Below are 16,689 nucleotides of genomic sequence, written 5' to 3'. Positions count from 1 at the left end.
CTTATCCAGTTATACCTTTGAATAAAAAAACCTCCTTTTATTGTCTGTTTTTTTAAAAAAAAAAAAGAAAAAAAAGCCCTGGCTGAGGGGCAAGTCTAGATGGTTGGAAGCCTTAGAATTTTATTTTTGGTTTACACTACCTAGGTTTAAGTCCAGGCCCACCACTTACTAGCAATGTGATTTGGATTAAATTACTTCACCTTTTTGGACCATGGTTTCTTCATAATGTTTTGAGTATTAAACAAGTTACTACATATAAAGCACTTAGAACAATGTCTGGCATATAGTATGCATTCAGTAATGTTACATGTTAATATCAAGTTATTCAGTTTTCTTTTAGTTCAAAACATAAATAAAACATTAACAAAATATATTATCAAAGACTTCTAGTTGGTGGTATATTCCTCATGTATATTTGGTGTATACCCTGGTTTATACATATAGGTGCATAATTCATATTATCCACATATGTGTATAAAGCTACATAATATATATGGTTTATATGTATGTATATAAACATGTATGCATTTGCAAGAGAGGAATATGAAAAACAAAAACATCTGAGGCAAAATACATCATACAGTTAAAAAAAAAAGTAAATTGAAAAACCTTTGGATCTAACCTTTCTTGATGATAAAAGAATATAATTACTCTTTCAAAAGATCTTCACTTTTAAGTAGCTGATAGTTGAAGCTTGAGTCATTTGCTTTGCTATTTCTGTTGGCTTAGTATTTCTTTCAACATGTATCCTTTATAATACATTCATGCAAAAATCCTGTTAGGAAGTACAGTATTCCTGAAAACCCAATACAGTATCAGTTTCTGTAGTTCGAAGGTTTCTTGCTTTCTGGTCCAAAGTTTTGTAATGTCAGTTTTATGAGGTAGTCAATCAACAACTTGCTGGAAAATAAAAATTGAAGGCTTATTTTCTTAAGCATAAGTCATCTTTCCAAGGTAGTTAGCTGGCACGTATCCTTTCTGCCCTTGAGCTTCGGCTAACCACCACTCTTTATTGCCACTTAGGTCACAAAACCTGAGTATATGAACTCTCTGGTATTCCTGAAGGCTGAGTTCATGGTCACTCCGTGCTTGAAAAGCATGAACTGCATAGAAAATCTAGACAAAGAAACAAAAGACATTATTGGAATTGGAACCTGAATATTAAGAGAAACATCATAAAAGTTTCCAAGCTTTTAGAAGCAATGCTAAAATTTTTTTGTTTTGCCAAAGTCACATCATCCAACTCCTTCTATTGGATGTATTTTGCTAAAATATAACCCAGGTGAGAACGGAGTGAAATAGGTATTCTTATTATTCTGTTAGGAGGAGTATAAATTGTCCATGCTTGAAGGCAACTTGGCAGTTTCTATTAAAAGATTTTTAATAATGTTAAAATGTTAATTCCTTGTGAATCAAAATAGCTTGAAGAATCTCTTCTACAGAAACATTGGCAGAAATATTTGCATAACAATGTTACTGGATTACCCATACGACTGGTGAAAAGTGGGAGAGTAGTAGGAATAACACTAGAAGTTTAGCAAGAGGAAAATAGTTAAATTCCAGACCCTCATACTAAGGAAATTTGTAGTCATTAAAAACGGTGCAGGCCGGGTGCGGTGGCTCGCGCCTGTAATCCCAGCACTTTGGGAGGCCGAGGTGGGTGGATCACGAGGTCAGTATGACCAGCATGACCAACGTGGTGAAACCCCGTCTCTACTAAAAAATACAAAAATTAGCTGGGCATGGTGGCGTGCGCCTCAGGAGGCTGAGGCAGGAGAATAGCTTGAACCCGGGAGGCGGTGGTTGCAGTGAGCCGAGATCGCGCCACTGCACTCCAGCCTGGGCGATGGAGTGAGACTCTGTCTCCAAAAAAAAAAAAACACACACACAAAACAACAACAAAAACGATGCTTTCTGAGACTAATAACATGGGAAACACTTATGATAAAATAGTAAGCCTTAAAAAGAACATAAAATTAGATGTACAATGTAAGTCTAATATTGCTAGTTATTGTTTCTTTGAATGGTACAATTATAGCTGATTTTCATTTTTACTTCCTTGTTCCCTTCTTTATTTCCCAAACCTTTATAATGACAATGTATTAAATTTATAATTTTAAAAATTATTTTGTGACTTAGAATAATAAAATATTTCAGTCAAAAGAATTTTTCTCTAACCTCAAAAGAACACTTTATAATTATTAAGTGCGTAAGAAGCCCCAAAATAAGTGTTTAGTTATTCTTCCGATAAAATCAGAAGATTGATAATAAAAATGTTTAGTTATGGCATAAAATCAAGCAACTGGCTTAGTTTATTCCCATTCATTTATTTAAGCAAAATTTATTCCCATTCATTTAATGAAAATTTTTCAAGTACCTACTAAGTGCCTGTTATTATTTTATTAGAGAACTTACAACTCAGCTAGGAAAAGAAAATGCAGTGAACAAAACAAAACACACCAAAACAGCAACAACTCTACACATAGATGATACATCAGCTAATGGTGAGCTGAATTTTGAAAGAAGTTATCTTTCATAAATGACAAAGCTGACAAAAGGCGTGAATATGTCATATATGAAGGTACGGAGATGAATACATGAAAACAACATATAGGAAAAGACAAGCAGATTAACTCTCAAACTTGAGGTTCAATAGATAAGGGAAACCATGAGAAATAAGATGACTTCATTACTTCATTAAGCAGGAAAAGAGAATGAGTAGTGTGGAAAGGAGACTATAGCTGTAGCTGAAGTTGTTATTTAAATATTAAACTGTTATTTAACTTTTGGTGAAACTTTGATTCCATTGATTGGTATATTGATTTATCAACTAATATGAGCTGCTCCCCAAGGAAAGAACCACATTGCTATGGTCTGAATGTTTGTTTCCCCTCAAAGTTTATGTGTTGAAAGCCTAATCCACAAGGTAATGCTATTAAGAGGTAGGGCCTTTGGGAGGTGATTAGCCTTCAACTTCCTGAATGGGATTGGTTTCTCTTTAAAAGAAGCCCAAAAGAGACTCTTCACCCCTTCCACCGTGTGAGGGCCCAAAGAGAAGTTGCCATCTATGAACCAGAAAGTTGCCCCTCAGCAAACACCACATAAACTGGTGCCTTGATCTTGGACTTCCAGCCTCCACAACTGTGAGAAATAAATTTCTGTTGTTTACAAGCCAACCAGTTTATGGTGTTTTGTTATAGCAGCCCAAATGCACTAAGACACACATTTAAACTTTTCTCCATTGACCACATTATGGTACAAAGTAGGAATTCAAATATTTATTGATTTGACCTGAAAATTAGTAGGAATATTCAAATATTTATTGAAAGGCATGGATATCATACAAGACATCATCTTGTATCATAAAAGATACATACAAGGGATTGATGAACATGGTCAAATTATTACATAATTTTTTTAAATAAAGAAGAAAATTAAAAGTACTATAAATTCTTTAGCAATGGAGTGGTAGCAATAATAAACACCTTTTACAGAGCTCATGGCAGTTATATGTTAAATGTGCTTTGTCCTCAACAACCCTATGAGTTATGTCTTACAGAAGAAACATATTTTTACTTATAGAGCTAATTGGTGCTGCTATGACCAATATCTTCTAACTTCAAATCCTGTGCTTAGTCAATTTCTCATAATGCTTTTGAGACCAAACTCTTGTTCTAGCAAGTATGTACAGAGTGTATTCTTGTGGAGAGGGACTGGAGTTTCTAGTATATTGTAGATGGTGTTGTTTTGTTGTTTAGAAAGTGAAAACATTGAATAAATCCACAGGAACAGAATGGAAGATTTGGTTTGCAAAAGTATTCAGGAATGTAACATACTATAATACATCTGAAATATCTGTAAGAGCCCGCATTAGTGGTTGGTAATCATCTTTTATAATTTTTATAAATAACAGGTAATGCTTTACCAATGCAACTATAGATTTTTTAGCAGGTTAGATTGCCTACTAATAGAACATTTCTAAATATTTGTGGTAGTTTTTCACTTTAGCAGAATTCTCTCAAGTGAAATATAAACTCTTTCATCTAGATCTGTTTGGTATGAAATTATAGTTTATATTCTAAATATTAAAATATATTCTCATGAAATTGTAAATTTAAAGTACAAAATTATATACTTTCAATGCTTTAGATAATCATGACCCAAAATTTATTTAGGATGAGCACTTTTTAGTTTTTATATAATTTATGTTAAATGGGGGCATATATTGTATACTCAAAATGGAAGTAAGCTGCTTTTAAAGAGACAGTCTATTTTCAGTCTTTTTTTTAAGTCTCCTTTTTAGTATTTTTAGTCTCCTTAATGTTAGACTACAAGTTATAAATTTTTAACCTGTCATGCATTTAAGAACTGAAAGATTTCTCATTATCTTCAACATTTTAATGTTTTAGTCTGTATCTTTCTAACCTTAAATGGTAATATGTTTTGGTCCAGGCACATTAATTACAATGTTGTTAATTTGAGCCATAATCACCTAATCTTCTTCTGTTTTTCCTTGGCACTTTTTAAAATGTATTTTATTGATTGCTTCTTTCTACTCTATAAAGCTCTGACTCATTTTATGTGCAGTATTCTGTGAATACAACTCAGTTTTCTACCACATTTACTTTTTTTATAACACTGTATTATTGACTCATACCTAATTTATTACCCACTGCTTATAACCACCAGATCTTTCCCTGTGGTAACATTCCCAGTCTGGCATTCCCTTATTCTATATTCGTGCATTTGATTTTTCCTTCCTCAGTGAGCCACATTACCTGACTTCACTGAATATCATTTTATTTTTATCCCAATTCTCCAATTAACAGCAACAAAAGTCATAATATATGTTAATCTTCTTTTCCAAAACTAAAAGGTACAGAATCAGCATTTATGGTATATCACATGTGTCTCTGGAAACCAAGATAGTTGTATTGCATGAAAAATGCTCATTATTCTCTCTCACCCTTCGGGAGAAAGCTTTCATGTTCTTCACTTAATAATTATATGTTTTAATTACACAAGCAATTTTGATGAAGAAAAAAATTTTAAGTAAAGTTAAGCAAAACAAAACCAAACCCACCTGACTGCTATTAGTATCTTCTTTTCCTTAATCCCATCTTCCTCTCTTCCTTTCTTCCTTCTTTCCTTCCTTCCATTTTTGTTTTCTACCTACCTACCTGAAGTGGTAATAAAAATGGACTTATGATATACATAACTTTGCAAGCTGTTTTTTACCTCATGCTATTTTTGAAAATCTCTTCATGTTAATAAGCTGACTTTTTGAAGCACTTTCTAAACAATGACACAGTAGGCATGTAGCATCATCATCATAGGTAGCTGGAAAATGTAAAGATGAAGGGCCAGACTGTGACCGTGGGATTGGTAGCAAAACAACTACTTTTTTTAGAAGTCAAAAATTATATTTTCAATATTACTTATGTGGAAAAAGAAAACAACACTGATTCTCAGACACTGAACTGCCCCCCAAAACTGGGTTTTAGCCATTATTAAACCTAGTCCTTTTTGAGAAGTGCCAAGGACAAGATTCTGCTTGCCAAACAAGGCATCTTAGACACTCTGGAAGGCAGAATTCTAGGATGGACCCCAAGAATCCCACCCCCTGTTGTACATGTTCTATATAATATCCTCCCCTTGATTGTGACTGGAACTTCTTAATAGATGTGCTATTACTCCTGTGATTAGGCTACACTCTATAGCAAAGGTAAAGAGATTCTGCAGAGGTGCTTATTAAAGTCCCTACGAAATTGACTCTGAGTTAGTCAAAAGAGGGATTATCCTGGATGGGCCTGACCTACTCAGATGAGACCTTTGAAGTGCATTCAGGCCTCCTCTGAAGGGAGAGATTTGAAGCCAGAGAGATGCTCACCTACTGACTTTGAAGAAGCAAACAGCCATGTTGTAAACTGCCTATAGAGACAGCCACATGGCAAGGATTTGAGAGCAGCCTCAGGTTGTTGAAAGTGGTCTCTGGCTAATTTCCAACAAGAAAAAGGAGTCCTTAGTCTGACTGGAACAAGAAATTTAATTCTGCCAATGACCACGAGCTGGGAAGAGAACCCCCAGTTTCAGAAGCAATACAACCAGCAAACACCTAGATTGCAGCTATGTGAGATCTTAAGCAGGGCACCCAGCTAAATCGTGCTTGGACTCCTGACAACACCCCCTGAGAAATATGTTTGTATTGTTTTAAGCCACCAAGTTTGTGGTAATTTGTTATGCAGCATGGAACACTAATGCAGAGCATGCCATTACTATTCGATGGACAAAAGGAGAGAATACATTAGAATGGGAAGGCATATTTACATGAATGCTTTTGTTATATTCTTTGATATAGCAAAAAACAAAATGAAGAACTTAAAAATTAAGATCCTTGGTATAAATCAGTACTGCCAGGTTGTGAATATCCACTAGCTCATCCCCATTATTCAACAAAGGCTCCAGAACATAATTTGGGGGAAGTTTTTTGTAGCAATCTCTCTTCTTACTTGAGGTGGAGAATGGATAAGCAAGTTAAATCTCTACAGCAGTGATTTCTAACATTTTAGAGAAAATTTTCTTTTAAAAGTCTGTTTAAAAAGATAGACTTCTTTTACCATAGATGTGTACATATGCAAATAAGCACAATATTTCCAACGTATTTGAGGAGACTCATTAAATCCTCCCAAAACTCATTCATAGACCACTTCAGGTCTTCGTGTCCAGGTTAAAAATTCAGCTCTAGTATAAAAATCATGGAGCCACTAGAATCTAAGTTTGAAATTGCCTATATGTGAATGATCTTTAGGGACCCAAAGATACCCCCTGAGTATGAGGTAGAGGCCAACTGTCCTTTTTGTCAGGGTCCACTAGACCCATCAATAAAACCAGACTACATCCTACAACACCCCTTGGAAACATGCTATAGCAATTCTGGAGGAAATAAAAAAAGTGCTACCACAATAGGAAGGGAGAGGGAAATAAATGATAACCAAAAGTGGCATCCAATTAAGCCAGTACAAATTTCAGCTGATGTTCCTGATAATAAAATAAAATCAAGAACAAAAGTCTAAATAGCCACACAGAAAATTGCTTTGTAGGATACCACAAATGTGAAATATTACAATATGTACTGTATTCTCACTGTTGGTAAAGAAGATATAATTTTCTTCCACTTTCAATTACATTACAGGGACCTCTATAATGTATTGACTTATACTATCACATCACAAATACAGAGGTTAATCACTTTCTTCTCCCTACAATTTCTAAAAGCCAATAGAATAGAAACATCAGCCCTGGGGCAAGGATTGGGAACATAATATACTCTTTTCTCTCTGTTTTCAATATTATGCATTATGCATTACAGGGGGAGTCTGGAAACCAGTGGCCCATGTGCATCTATTGGCTGGAGTTAAGACATTAAGGGAGGTATTTCTATGCAGCCTTTTCTTCTCTTCTCCCTTGTACTGAAGTTTCCAACAGGTGCATCCTCTTCCTCATCTTGTAGTAAGTTTATTGGGACAGACTTTGTCCATGCACAGCGTTCACCTTCAGTTTGAGTTAGATAATTTCTACTCTGAGGGAAAGTATCAGGGATTCCATGTGCTACAGATCCAAGATGCATCTTCAATCCAGTTTTATTAGTAATAATGCTTATATATGCTTATATTTATATTCCTGATGCTATGCCTATTTTGAATTGGTGCCAAATGCAGAGGAAAAAGAAAGCAAATAACAATTTATGAAGATATGCCATTAATATATTTTTTGTTTTGAAATATTATCTCATTTTTTTTCTCTCTTGGTAATGGAAATCTCTAATGGACATAATTCACATTATATATTGATAGGATTGCTTGGAGAAAATTGCTTTGAAGTACCAGCTAGTAGGAACTAAATGCAGTCTCATACTACAAACACCAGGCAGAAAGTCTATGTGAGGTGTTTAGTCCAAAGTCCCTGTAGAGCCAAGTAAGAACAAGAACTCAACATCAAGCCAGCTTTAGAGTGTGCTGATAAATTTGGCCCTCAGATTTGTGTACATCTGGGTTATTGGGACAAGGCAGTCTGACAGGACATTTAATCAGGTACATAGATTTCACTGATAAAAATTCATTAGTTAGCATTATAATATGTCTTTTAGAAACTGAATAAACAACAGAGTGAACAAGTAATAGAGAAACAGTGTTTTGAAACGTCAAGACAGAAGGGTAATAAGAACAAATAGTAATGTCCAGACAAGTTAAAAGTCAGTTATAACCAGGGGAAAATATTTGCAAATTATATATCTGATTAAAAAAGAATTTGTACTCAGGTTTATAAAGAACTCTTACAATGGGAAAATAAAAAGGAAAATGACCCAGTTTTTTTAAATAGGCAAATATTTGAACAGATATTCACCAAAGGAAATAAAAGAATGGCAAATGAGCACATGAAAAAATGTTCAATAGCATTAATCATTAAGGAAATGCAAATTAAAACCCCAAAGAGATACCACCTCATACCCACAAGATGGCTATAATTAAAAAGACAAATAATAACTAGTGTTGACAAGGATGTGAAGAAACTGCAACCCAAAACCCTCATACTTTGCTGGTAGGAATCTAAAATGGTACGCCCACTTTGGATTACAGTTTGGCAGTTTCTTAAAAATTTAAACATACATTTATAAAACCAATAAGAAATTACACTTCTGGGTATCTACTCAAGAGAAATTAAATACACAACAAAGACTTGCACACAAATATTCACAGCAGCATAATTCATAATAGCCCCAAACTGGAAGTTACCCAAATGACCATCAACTGGTGAGTGGATTAACAAAATATACCCACAGAATGGAATATTAGTAGGCGATAAAAAGCAACAAGGTACGTATACATACTACAACACGGAAGACTCTCAATAAATTTTGCTAAGTGAAAAAAAGCAGCTGTAAAACACCACATATTGTAAAATTTTGTTTATACAAAAGATACAGAAAAGGCAAATGTGTGGAGACAGAAAGTAGGTTAGTGGTTCCCTGGGGTTAGGGGTGGGAAAGAGGTGGGACTACAAATGGGTGCACAGGATTTTTTGGAGTGAAAGAAATGTTTTAAAATTGGATTAAAGTGATGGTTGCACAACTTTGTAAATATACTAAACTTGTACAACTTTGTAATATATACTAAAAGTCATGAATTGTACACTTAAAAATGGATTAATTATATGACATGAATATAAGATATTGAAAAGCTGCTTTTGAAAAAAAAAAAAACACCAAACCAAAAAAAAAACAGTCATGAATTGGACAGCAATCAATAACTGTTAATGAAAGAAATTGAATAGATACCATACTTTTGAAGGTCAGTATGGCAATGTCTATAAAGACTTTAAATGTATATACCTTTGACCCTCTAATATTTTAGGAATTTGTTTTACACTTATATACTCATATAAATGCACAAAAATAGATGGACAAGGCCCTTCCTTGAAATATTGTTTGAAAATTTTTAAAAGCCCAAAATATTCTATGTATCTATTATTAGGGTGATAGTTACATAAATTATATACATAAAATTAAATACTGTGTAGAGCTTTTTAAGGAATAAGATAGTTATTTAGGTTTAATTGTGTCTAAGATATACTGTTACATGGAAAAAAAAAACCCTATATACCATATATGATATGTTTCCCACTGGTATAAACGTGTTTGTATATGCACAGAATATACAAAGGATATACCCAAGCATTGTCTCTGAAACAGAGGACAAGGGAAGAAGGGACTAAAAACCGTTACTTTTATTATTATTATTATTTTTAAAGACAGGATCTCCCTCTGTTGCCCAGGCTGGAGTGCAGTGGCATGATCACGGCTCACTGCAGCCTCAACCGTCCTGCCTTGTGCAATTCTCCCACTCCAGCCTCTCCAGTAGCTGGGACTACCGATGTGGGCAACCACTCTTGGCTAATTTTTTTGATTTTTAGTAGAGATGAGGTCTTGCTATGTTACCCAGGCTGGCCTCAAACTCAGCTCAAGCAATCCTCCCACCTCAGCCTCACAAAACGCTGGGATTACAGGCACGAGCCACCAAGCCCAGCTTACTTTTAAGTTATGTATGCTTTTATACTATTTTAACTTATCTATCTATCTATCTATCTATCTATCTATCTATCTATCTATCTATCTATCTAATCTATCTACACATATACATATACATAACCTCTATAAAAATAAATTTAAATAAATTATTAATACAACACTAAAGAAAAAGCAAGGTAAATAAATAAAGGAATTAGATGGTCACCACTGGGGAATGAACCATTAAGTATACTGAACCTTTCTGATATAGCAAAAACAAGCCCTGCACTATAATTAACTTACCATTTTGCAAAAAGATTGTACCGGTAGCTTTTGCATTAGTGCAGTGAGGGAAATATAGCTCTTAGAAGTTTCAGTATAGACCAGTCTGACCAATATGGTGAAACCTTAGTAACTCTACTAAAAATACAAAAATTAGCCAGGTGTGGTGACATGTGCCTGTAGTCCCAGCTACTTGGGAGGCTGAGACAGGAAAATTGCTTGAACCTGGGAGGCGGAGGTTGCAGTGAGCCGAGACTGCGCCACTGCACTACAGCTTGGGCAACAGAGTGAGACTCCATCTCAAAAAAAACAAAAAAAAGAAAAAGAAAGAAAAAGTTTCCATATATAGTGTGTGGTATTATACATGAGATTACAACTGGCCAATTACTAGACGGCTCAATGAAGATTATGCTCTTAGAGGAATCATGGACAATTTCCCACATGCTATTGATGGCAGCAATCTGTTCACTATTGAACTACTTTTCTTTGATGGGGGAGTATAAAAGACACTTTGCTGTAAGTGTGTAACAGCAGGGTAGTAATAGTAATAGCTCCTATTTATTGTGTGTCTACTTTGTGCTGGCTACTTTACATACACACTTTATCTCTAATCCTTTGCTTCATTTAAGGAAACAGGCTCAGGGAATTAAACTCCTTACAAAAAGATCCACTGTGCTAATAGAGCCAGGTCTCCTTGGTGTCAAAGCTGGCACTTTTCCACCAAGTGTTACAGTAATATAGAGTACAGTAGAGAGATACTCTTTCATGATTTGAACAACCACATATTTTTGCATCAAATTTTTACCTGTTCATCTACTTCTTGAAAACTGTCAACATCAGTACCATTTGTTTCAAACTTTCCACATGTGCCACTAAGAGATGAGCTGCTATCACCAATGCTGCTCTCTGAGGTTCCTGTGACACTGTCACTAGCTGGCCGTGAAGACACGAAGAGGCTGATGTTCTCAAAATCATCGTCACAGAACCTGTTCTCAGCATCTACTTTCTGCATTTTTGCTGGATTGTAGGGTTTTAGGAAGGAGGAATAAACATATCCTTTCACATCTGGATAGGAAATAAAAAGAAAGGAGAACCAAGTTTATGGGTATACTCTTCCCAAACATGTGCTCAGAGAAGCACATGGAGGTCCCTCAGAAAACCTCAGTTTAAAGAAGAGTGTTAGTTCTGGGGAAAAACTTACTTCCTGTGTCCACAAGCCACCTGCTTGTACTCCCCAGTGGATCTTTCTGTTCTATCACAGCCACCAACTCTCCTTCCAGAAGATTGATGTCATATTCTTGTGTAGCATTGCACTTGCGCTTAGCTTGATAGAGTTCCTCTGCACTATATGTGGATAGAAGTTTGGAGCGATGAATGTCAGTTTGATGTGGCATTTCTGGCTGGGAGAAATAAGGAGAAGTTTTGGTTTAGACATATACATAATAAAATCCTCATGGAGCTGGTAAATATTTTTTCCCTGGAGATTTTTAAAACGTGGGAGTCATATATTTTTAGAGGATTATTTCAAGGTGCAGGCATAGAGCAGGCTATTATTGTAAAGTACCCAGCTGAGTTATTCAGTGAAAAATGTCTCTAGTAAGCACAGGAGGGCAGTGTTGTAGAGAGGAAAAAACAAGAATAAGAAGGCAGAGGTTCTAATCCCTCTTGGATGTTGCACAACCATTTTAAACTCTTTGTCATTCTGTAGACAACCCCTTGCATATTAAGCACTTGATAAATAATATTCAATTAAGTAAATTGTACATGTACATGTCTTTATCTGGGAACTATCATCAGCAAATTAGACAAGAATCAAGACGCTTATACTCCCCGTTCAGCTCGGGCCCTAAGAGACTTTGAGAAACCCACTTATCTCTGGGGCCTGGTATGCCTTATGTAGAAAAGGAAAGGGCTGGACTATATGATTTATCTTCATAAAATCTTATTCAACAAATATTTACTGAGTGCCTCCTACCTTGTGACAAGCACCATTTTAGTCATTTTAGGCACTTTGGGGATACATCATGTACAAAGTAGAAAAAAAATCCATGATCTTATGGAGCTTATGGTATATAGGATAGAAATGTACAAGAAATTCTACACATACGTAAATTATAGGATATTAGAATGAGATAAGTGATCTGGAAAATATGATACTATGACTTGGATAAGGCAAAGAGGTGAAAGTTATCATTGTCATCAATGCTGCCAAACTCACCAGAATCTGCACAGGTTTCTTCTTTTCAAAACTGAGTTTCCTCTCAATAAAGGTGGCACTGTTTTCTTTCACACAGTTCAAATTTTGGATCTCTTCTAGTACTTGATTCTGAATCTCAGAAATGCTTGAAACCAACAGTGGCACCTATAGGTAGAAATAATATGGCATTGTTTCCAGACACCTAGATAATCATATCAGGTGTTAAATGTATTGAGTTGTGATGAACAGTTGAGGAAGTGTATGATAGCTCCATTGTGAAAAGTTAGGTCAACTTTAGAACTTCTAGATAAATATGGTCTAATTTATTGTCTCTAGAAACCCCACAAACATGACAGGAATTTTTTTTTTAAGTTTCAAGCCAAATGAAAGAACAGAAGAGAAAAAATAGCAATGAAGTCTTGGAAGAAAAGCTCAGGAGCTCATGACAGTAGGTACCTCCCTTGTGGTGGGGTAGGATGGTGGCAAGGGAAAGCAGCTAAAAGAAGGAGCACTGATTAAGAGCCTGTGCTGGTTTTAAAACAAATTCTTCAACATTGCTTCCTACAAAGAAATGGAGTTTACATCCTTACCCCTCAAAAACTGGGTAAGCCTGGCATAGTGGCTCATGCCTGTAATCACAGCCAATAGGGAGGCTGAGGTAAGAAGACTGCTTGTGCCCAAGAATTTGAGACCAGCCTGGGCAATGTAGCAAGACCCTGTCTCTAAAAAATTTTTAAATCTTAGCCAGGCATAGTTCAGCTAATCAGGAAGCTGAGACCAGAAGATCACTTGAGCCCTGGAGTTCAAGACCAGCCTGGGCAACTAGTCACTACTAAAAAAAATTTTTTTGTTTTTCAGGCTGGGGTGCAGAGGCACGATTTTGGCTCACTGCAACCTCCGACTCCCTGGTTCAAGTGATTCTCCTGCCTCAGCCTCCTGAGTAGCTGGGATTATAGCCACGTGTCACCACGCCCAGCTAATTATTTTTTGTATTTTTAGTAGAGACGGGGTTTCACCATGTTGGCCAGGATGGTGTCGATCTCCTAATCTCATGATCTGCCCAGCTCGGCCTCCCAAAGTTCTGGGATCACAGGCATAAGCCACCGCACCTGGCCTGCTACTAAAAATTACCAAATAATAATAATAATAATTAATAAATAAAATTAGCTGGGTGAAGTGGTGTGTGCCTGTAATCCCAGCTACTCTGGAGTCTGAGGCAGGAGGACTGCTTGGACCTGGGAAGTTGAGGCTGCAGTGAGCTCTGTGATCACACCATGACACTCCAGCCTGGGTGACAGAGTGAGATCCTGTCTCAACAACAACAACAAAACAGCTTTCTTGCTCTCTGGCTTCCAAATGGATTCAATCAATCCATCAATAAGGAGCACCTGTAGGAAATTAGAATGTGGGAAGAAAATGAGATAAGGATATTTATTTCCTAATTTTGCTTTCGGTAGTATTGACAGAAACACACAGCGCCTATCAAGTCATCCTCGCCACACACCTCTCTCTCTACACATTGCTATGACTGCTGCCTCCCCATATTTCTTTGAACCTAGGTGTTGTTGTACCCCTAACCCCTATTCCCGCCCAGTGTTAGGCACTATTTCTAAAGGTTTTCCTGTGCCATACTCACATTTTTGTAGTTATTAAAGTTTTCTCCAAATGCCTAACTTGAATGCATTACGTTTTTCCTACTGGAATCATGACTAATACACAAATCACATACTTCACACGCTTAATGTGAACTCAACCAAATCTATGCTATAACTGTACTGAAGGGAGTATAGAAAGAGTGTATCTGGCTATAGCAGATGTGGGGGTATAGAGAGAAGAGAGAGCTAAATCCTCATTTTTCATAGTGGAATGTATTATACCTAAAATGTATTAATAATGAAATGACAACACAAGAGTCTTATTTTTAAATATGAAGGTAAATACCAAGAGAATCATCTAAAAGAGTTGGAAAGCAGTTACCACTGAGGCAGGAGAAATGGAATAAACGGAGCGAAGGACAAATGTTTTTCGTCATCAAACCTGAATAAGTACTTGAATCTTTATGTGTATGCATAACTCTAATAAAAATGAAAATTAAAAATAGAGCTTTGAATTCTTCAAAAAGATAGAATTACCATATGATTCAGCAATCCCACTTGTGGGTATATATCCAAAATAATTGAGAGCAGGATCTTGAAGAGATATTTGCACACCTATGGTCATTGCAGCATTATTCACAATAGCCAAGAGATAGACCCAACCCAAATGATCATTGACATATGAGTAAATAAACAAAATGTGTTTTAGGTTTTGTTTTTTTTTTTTGAGACGGAGTTTCACTCTTGTTACCCAGGCTGGAGTGCAATAGTGCAATCTCGGCTTACCGCAACCTCCGCCGCCCAGGTTCAGGCGATTTTCCAGCCTCAGCCTCCTGAGTAGCTGGGATTACAGGCATGTGCTACCACACCCGGCTAGTTTTTGTATTTTTAGTTGAGACAAGGTTCCACCATGTTGGCCAGGCTGGTCTTGAACTCTTGGCCTCAAGTGATCCGCCTGCCTCAGCCTCCCAAAGTGCTGGGATTACAGGCGTGAGCCACCACATCCAGCCCAAAATGCGGTTTTTATATATAATGAAATATTCACATTTAAAAATGAAAGAAATCCTATCACATGCTACAACATGAATGAATCTTGAGGACATTATACTAAGTAAAATAAGGCAATCACAGAGACAAACACTGTATGACTCCATTTACACGAGGTTTTTAAAGTAGTCAAATTTGTAGAAACAGAAAATAGAATGATGGTTGCCAGGGACTTGGGGGAGGGGAGTATGGGGACTTGTTTAATGAGTATAGTTTCAGTTTTGCAAGATGAAAATGTTTTGGAGAGCTATTACACAACAATATAAGTATACTTAACACTACTGAAATGTACACTTAAAAATTCTTATAATGGTAAATTGTGGTTTTTTTATACAATTAAAAATTTACGAGTTGGTGGGTGCAGCGCACCAGCATGGCACATGTATACATATGTAACTTACCTGCACATTGCGCACATGTACCATAAAACCTAAAGTATAATAATAATAATAATAATAAAAGAAAAAAAATTAAAAATTATACACATTATTATTCTCATTTTAATCCATATGAGAAAATTTAAACAGAAGGATACATTAATTTACACAATGTAGTATAGCAGTGAGCAGGTATTAAAACAGGGTACTCTAGTGTTCTCTAATCACTATTCAATTCTGCCTTTCAGAAATACATGTAGTTATGCAAGATGTGTTACCATTGGGTAAGCTGTTTGAGGGTTGTACAGGATCTCCGTACTGCTTCTTACCACTGCATATGAATCTCTAAGTATCACAAAATAAAAAGTTTAAATATACATAGTACATATAAAATAAAGAATAAAATCATTTTAATGAGGATAACTTCTCCAAAATGCCTTTTACTTTAAGACACTAGTAATTTCTTATAAACAAAGCATCTCTATGCTCTTGTTCGGCTATGGACTGCAATGTGAAAGATACTCAGATAATTTAAAATAGAAACTGAAAATGCCTCTAAAAATCACATGATTCAAAGTGGGGATCAAAGATACCTAAAATAACATGTCTTTTCTGACTAGTAAATTCCTGCCAAAGCCCAACTTTGTTCTGAACTTATGAACCCACCTTCTACCATGACCTCAGAATGAAATTATCAAAATAATTTGCAAATTAAATGTGTTTCATTGAGAAAGTAGTAACAAGAGATTATTTTTAAATAAACAACGTTGGAGCAACTGGAAAGTCATTTGGAAAAAAATAAAATTAAATCCATATTTTACAACGTGAACCAGGATAAAATCTACATGGATTGATTATTTAAATAAAAAAATATGAAACCCTAAATATACTAGAAGAAACACTGCTGAATTTATATGGATCTTCAAAATATGGAAGTCCTTTATAAGATTCAAAATCTAGAAGTCATAAAATGAAATTAATAAATTTGACTGCATTTTTTAAAAACACAAACATTAGCATGAAAAAAAAATCACAAGTGAAGTCAAAGACAAAGGTAAACTTGGAAAAAGTAGTCTCAATTTTTATCTCAACAAAAGGCTCATCTCCCTAGCATATACATTGCTGCTA

The 16,689-nt window shown here is 35.6% G+C and overlaps 1 protein-coding gene across 1 annotated transcript in view; it reads right to left on the bottom strand.

Annotated features, from left to right (window-relative positions):
* Positions 1–616: 616 nt before the first annotated feature.
* The window catches only part of ARHGEF38 (Rho guanine nucleotide exchange factor 38), a 123,207-nt gene continuing 107,134 nt past the window's right edge, over positions 617–16,689 (bottom strand). Inside the window, exons 11-14 of the mRNA XM_054484498.2 lie at positions 12,564–12,707; positions 11,547–11,745; positions 11,151–11,410; positions 617–1,116 (exon numbers count right to left, since the gene is read on the bottom strand). Of these exons, the coding sequence (XP_054340473.1) occupies positions 931–1,116; positions 11,151–11,410; positions 11,547–11,745; positions 12,564–12,707 (789 nt within the window). The 3' untranslated portion in view covers positions 617–930. The remainder of the gene's footprint in view (positions 1,117–11,150; positions 11,411–11,546; positions 11,746–12,563; positions 12,708–16,689) is intronic.

Source organism: Pongo pygmaeus, chromosome 3, assembly GCF_028885625.2.
Source record: "Pongo pygmaeus isolate AG05252 chromosome 3, NHGRI_mPonPyg2-v2.0_pri, whole genome shotgun sequence".
Taxonomy (NCBI): Eukaryota; Metazoa; Chordata; class Mammalia; order Primates; family Hominidae; genus Pongo; species Pongo pygmaeus.
Note: the sequence above shows the minus strand (reverse complement) of the source record. Positions and strands in the feature narration are given on the sequence as shown.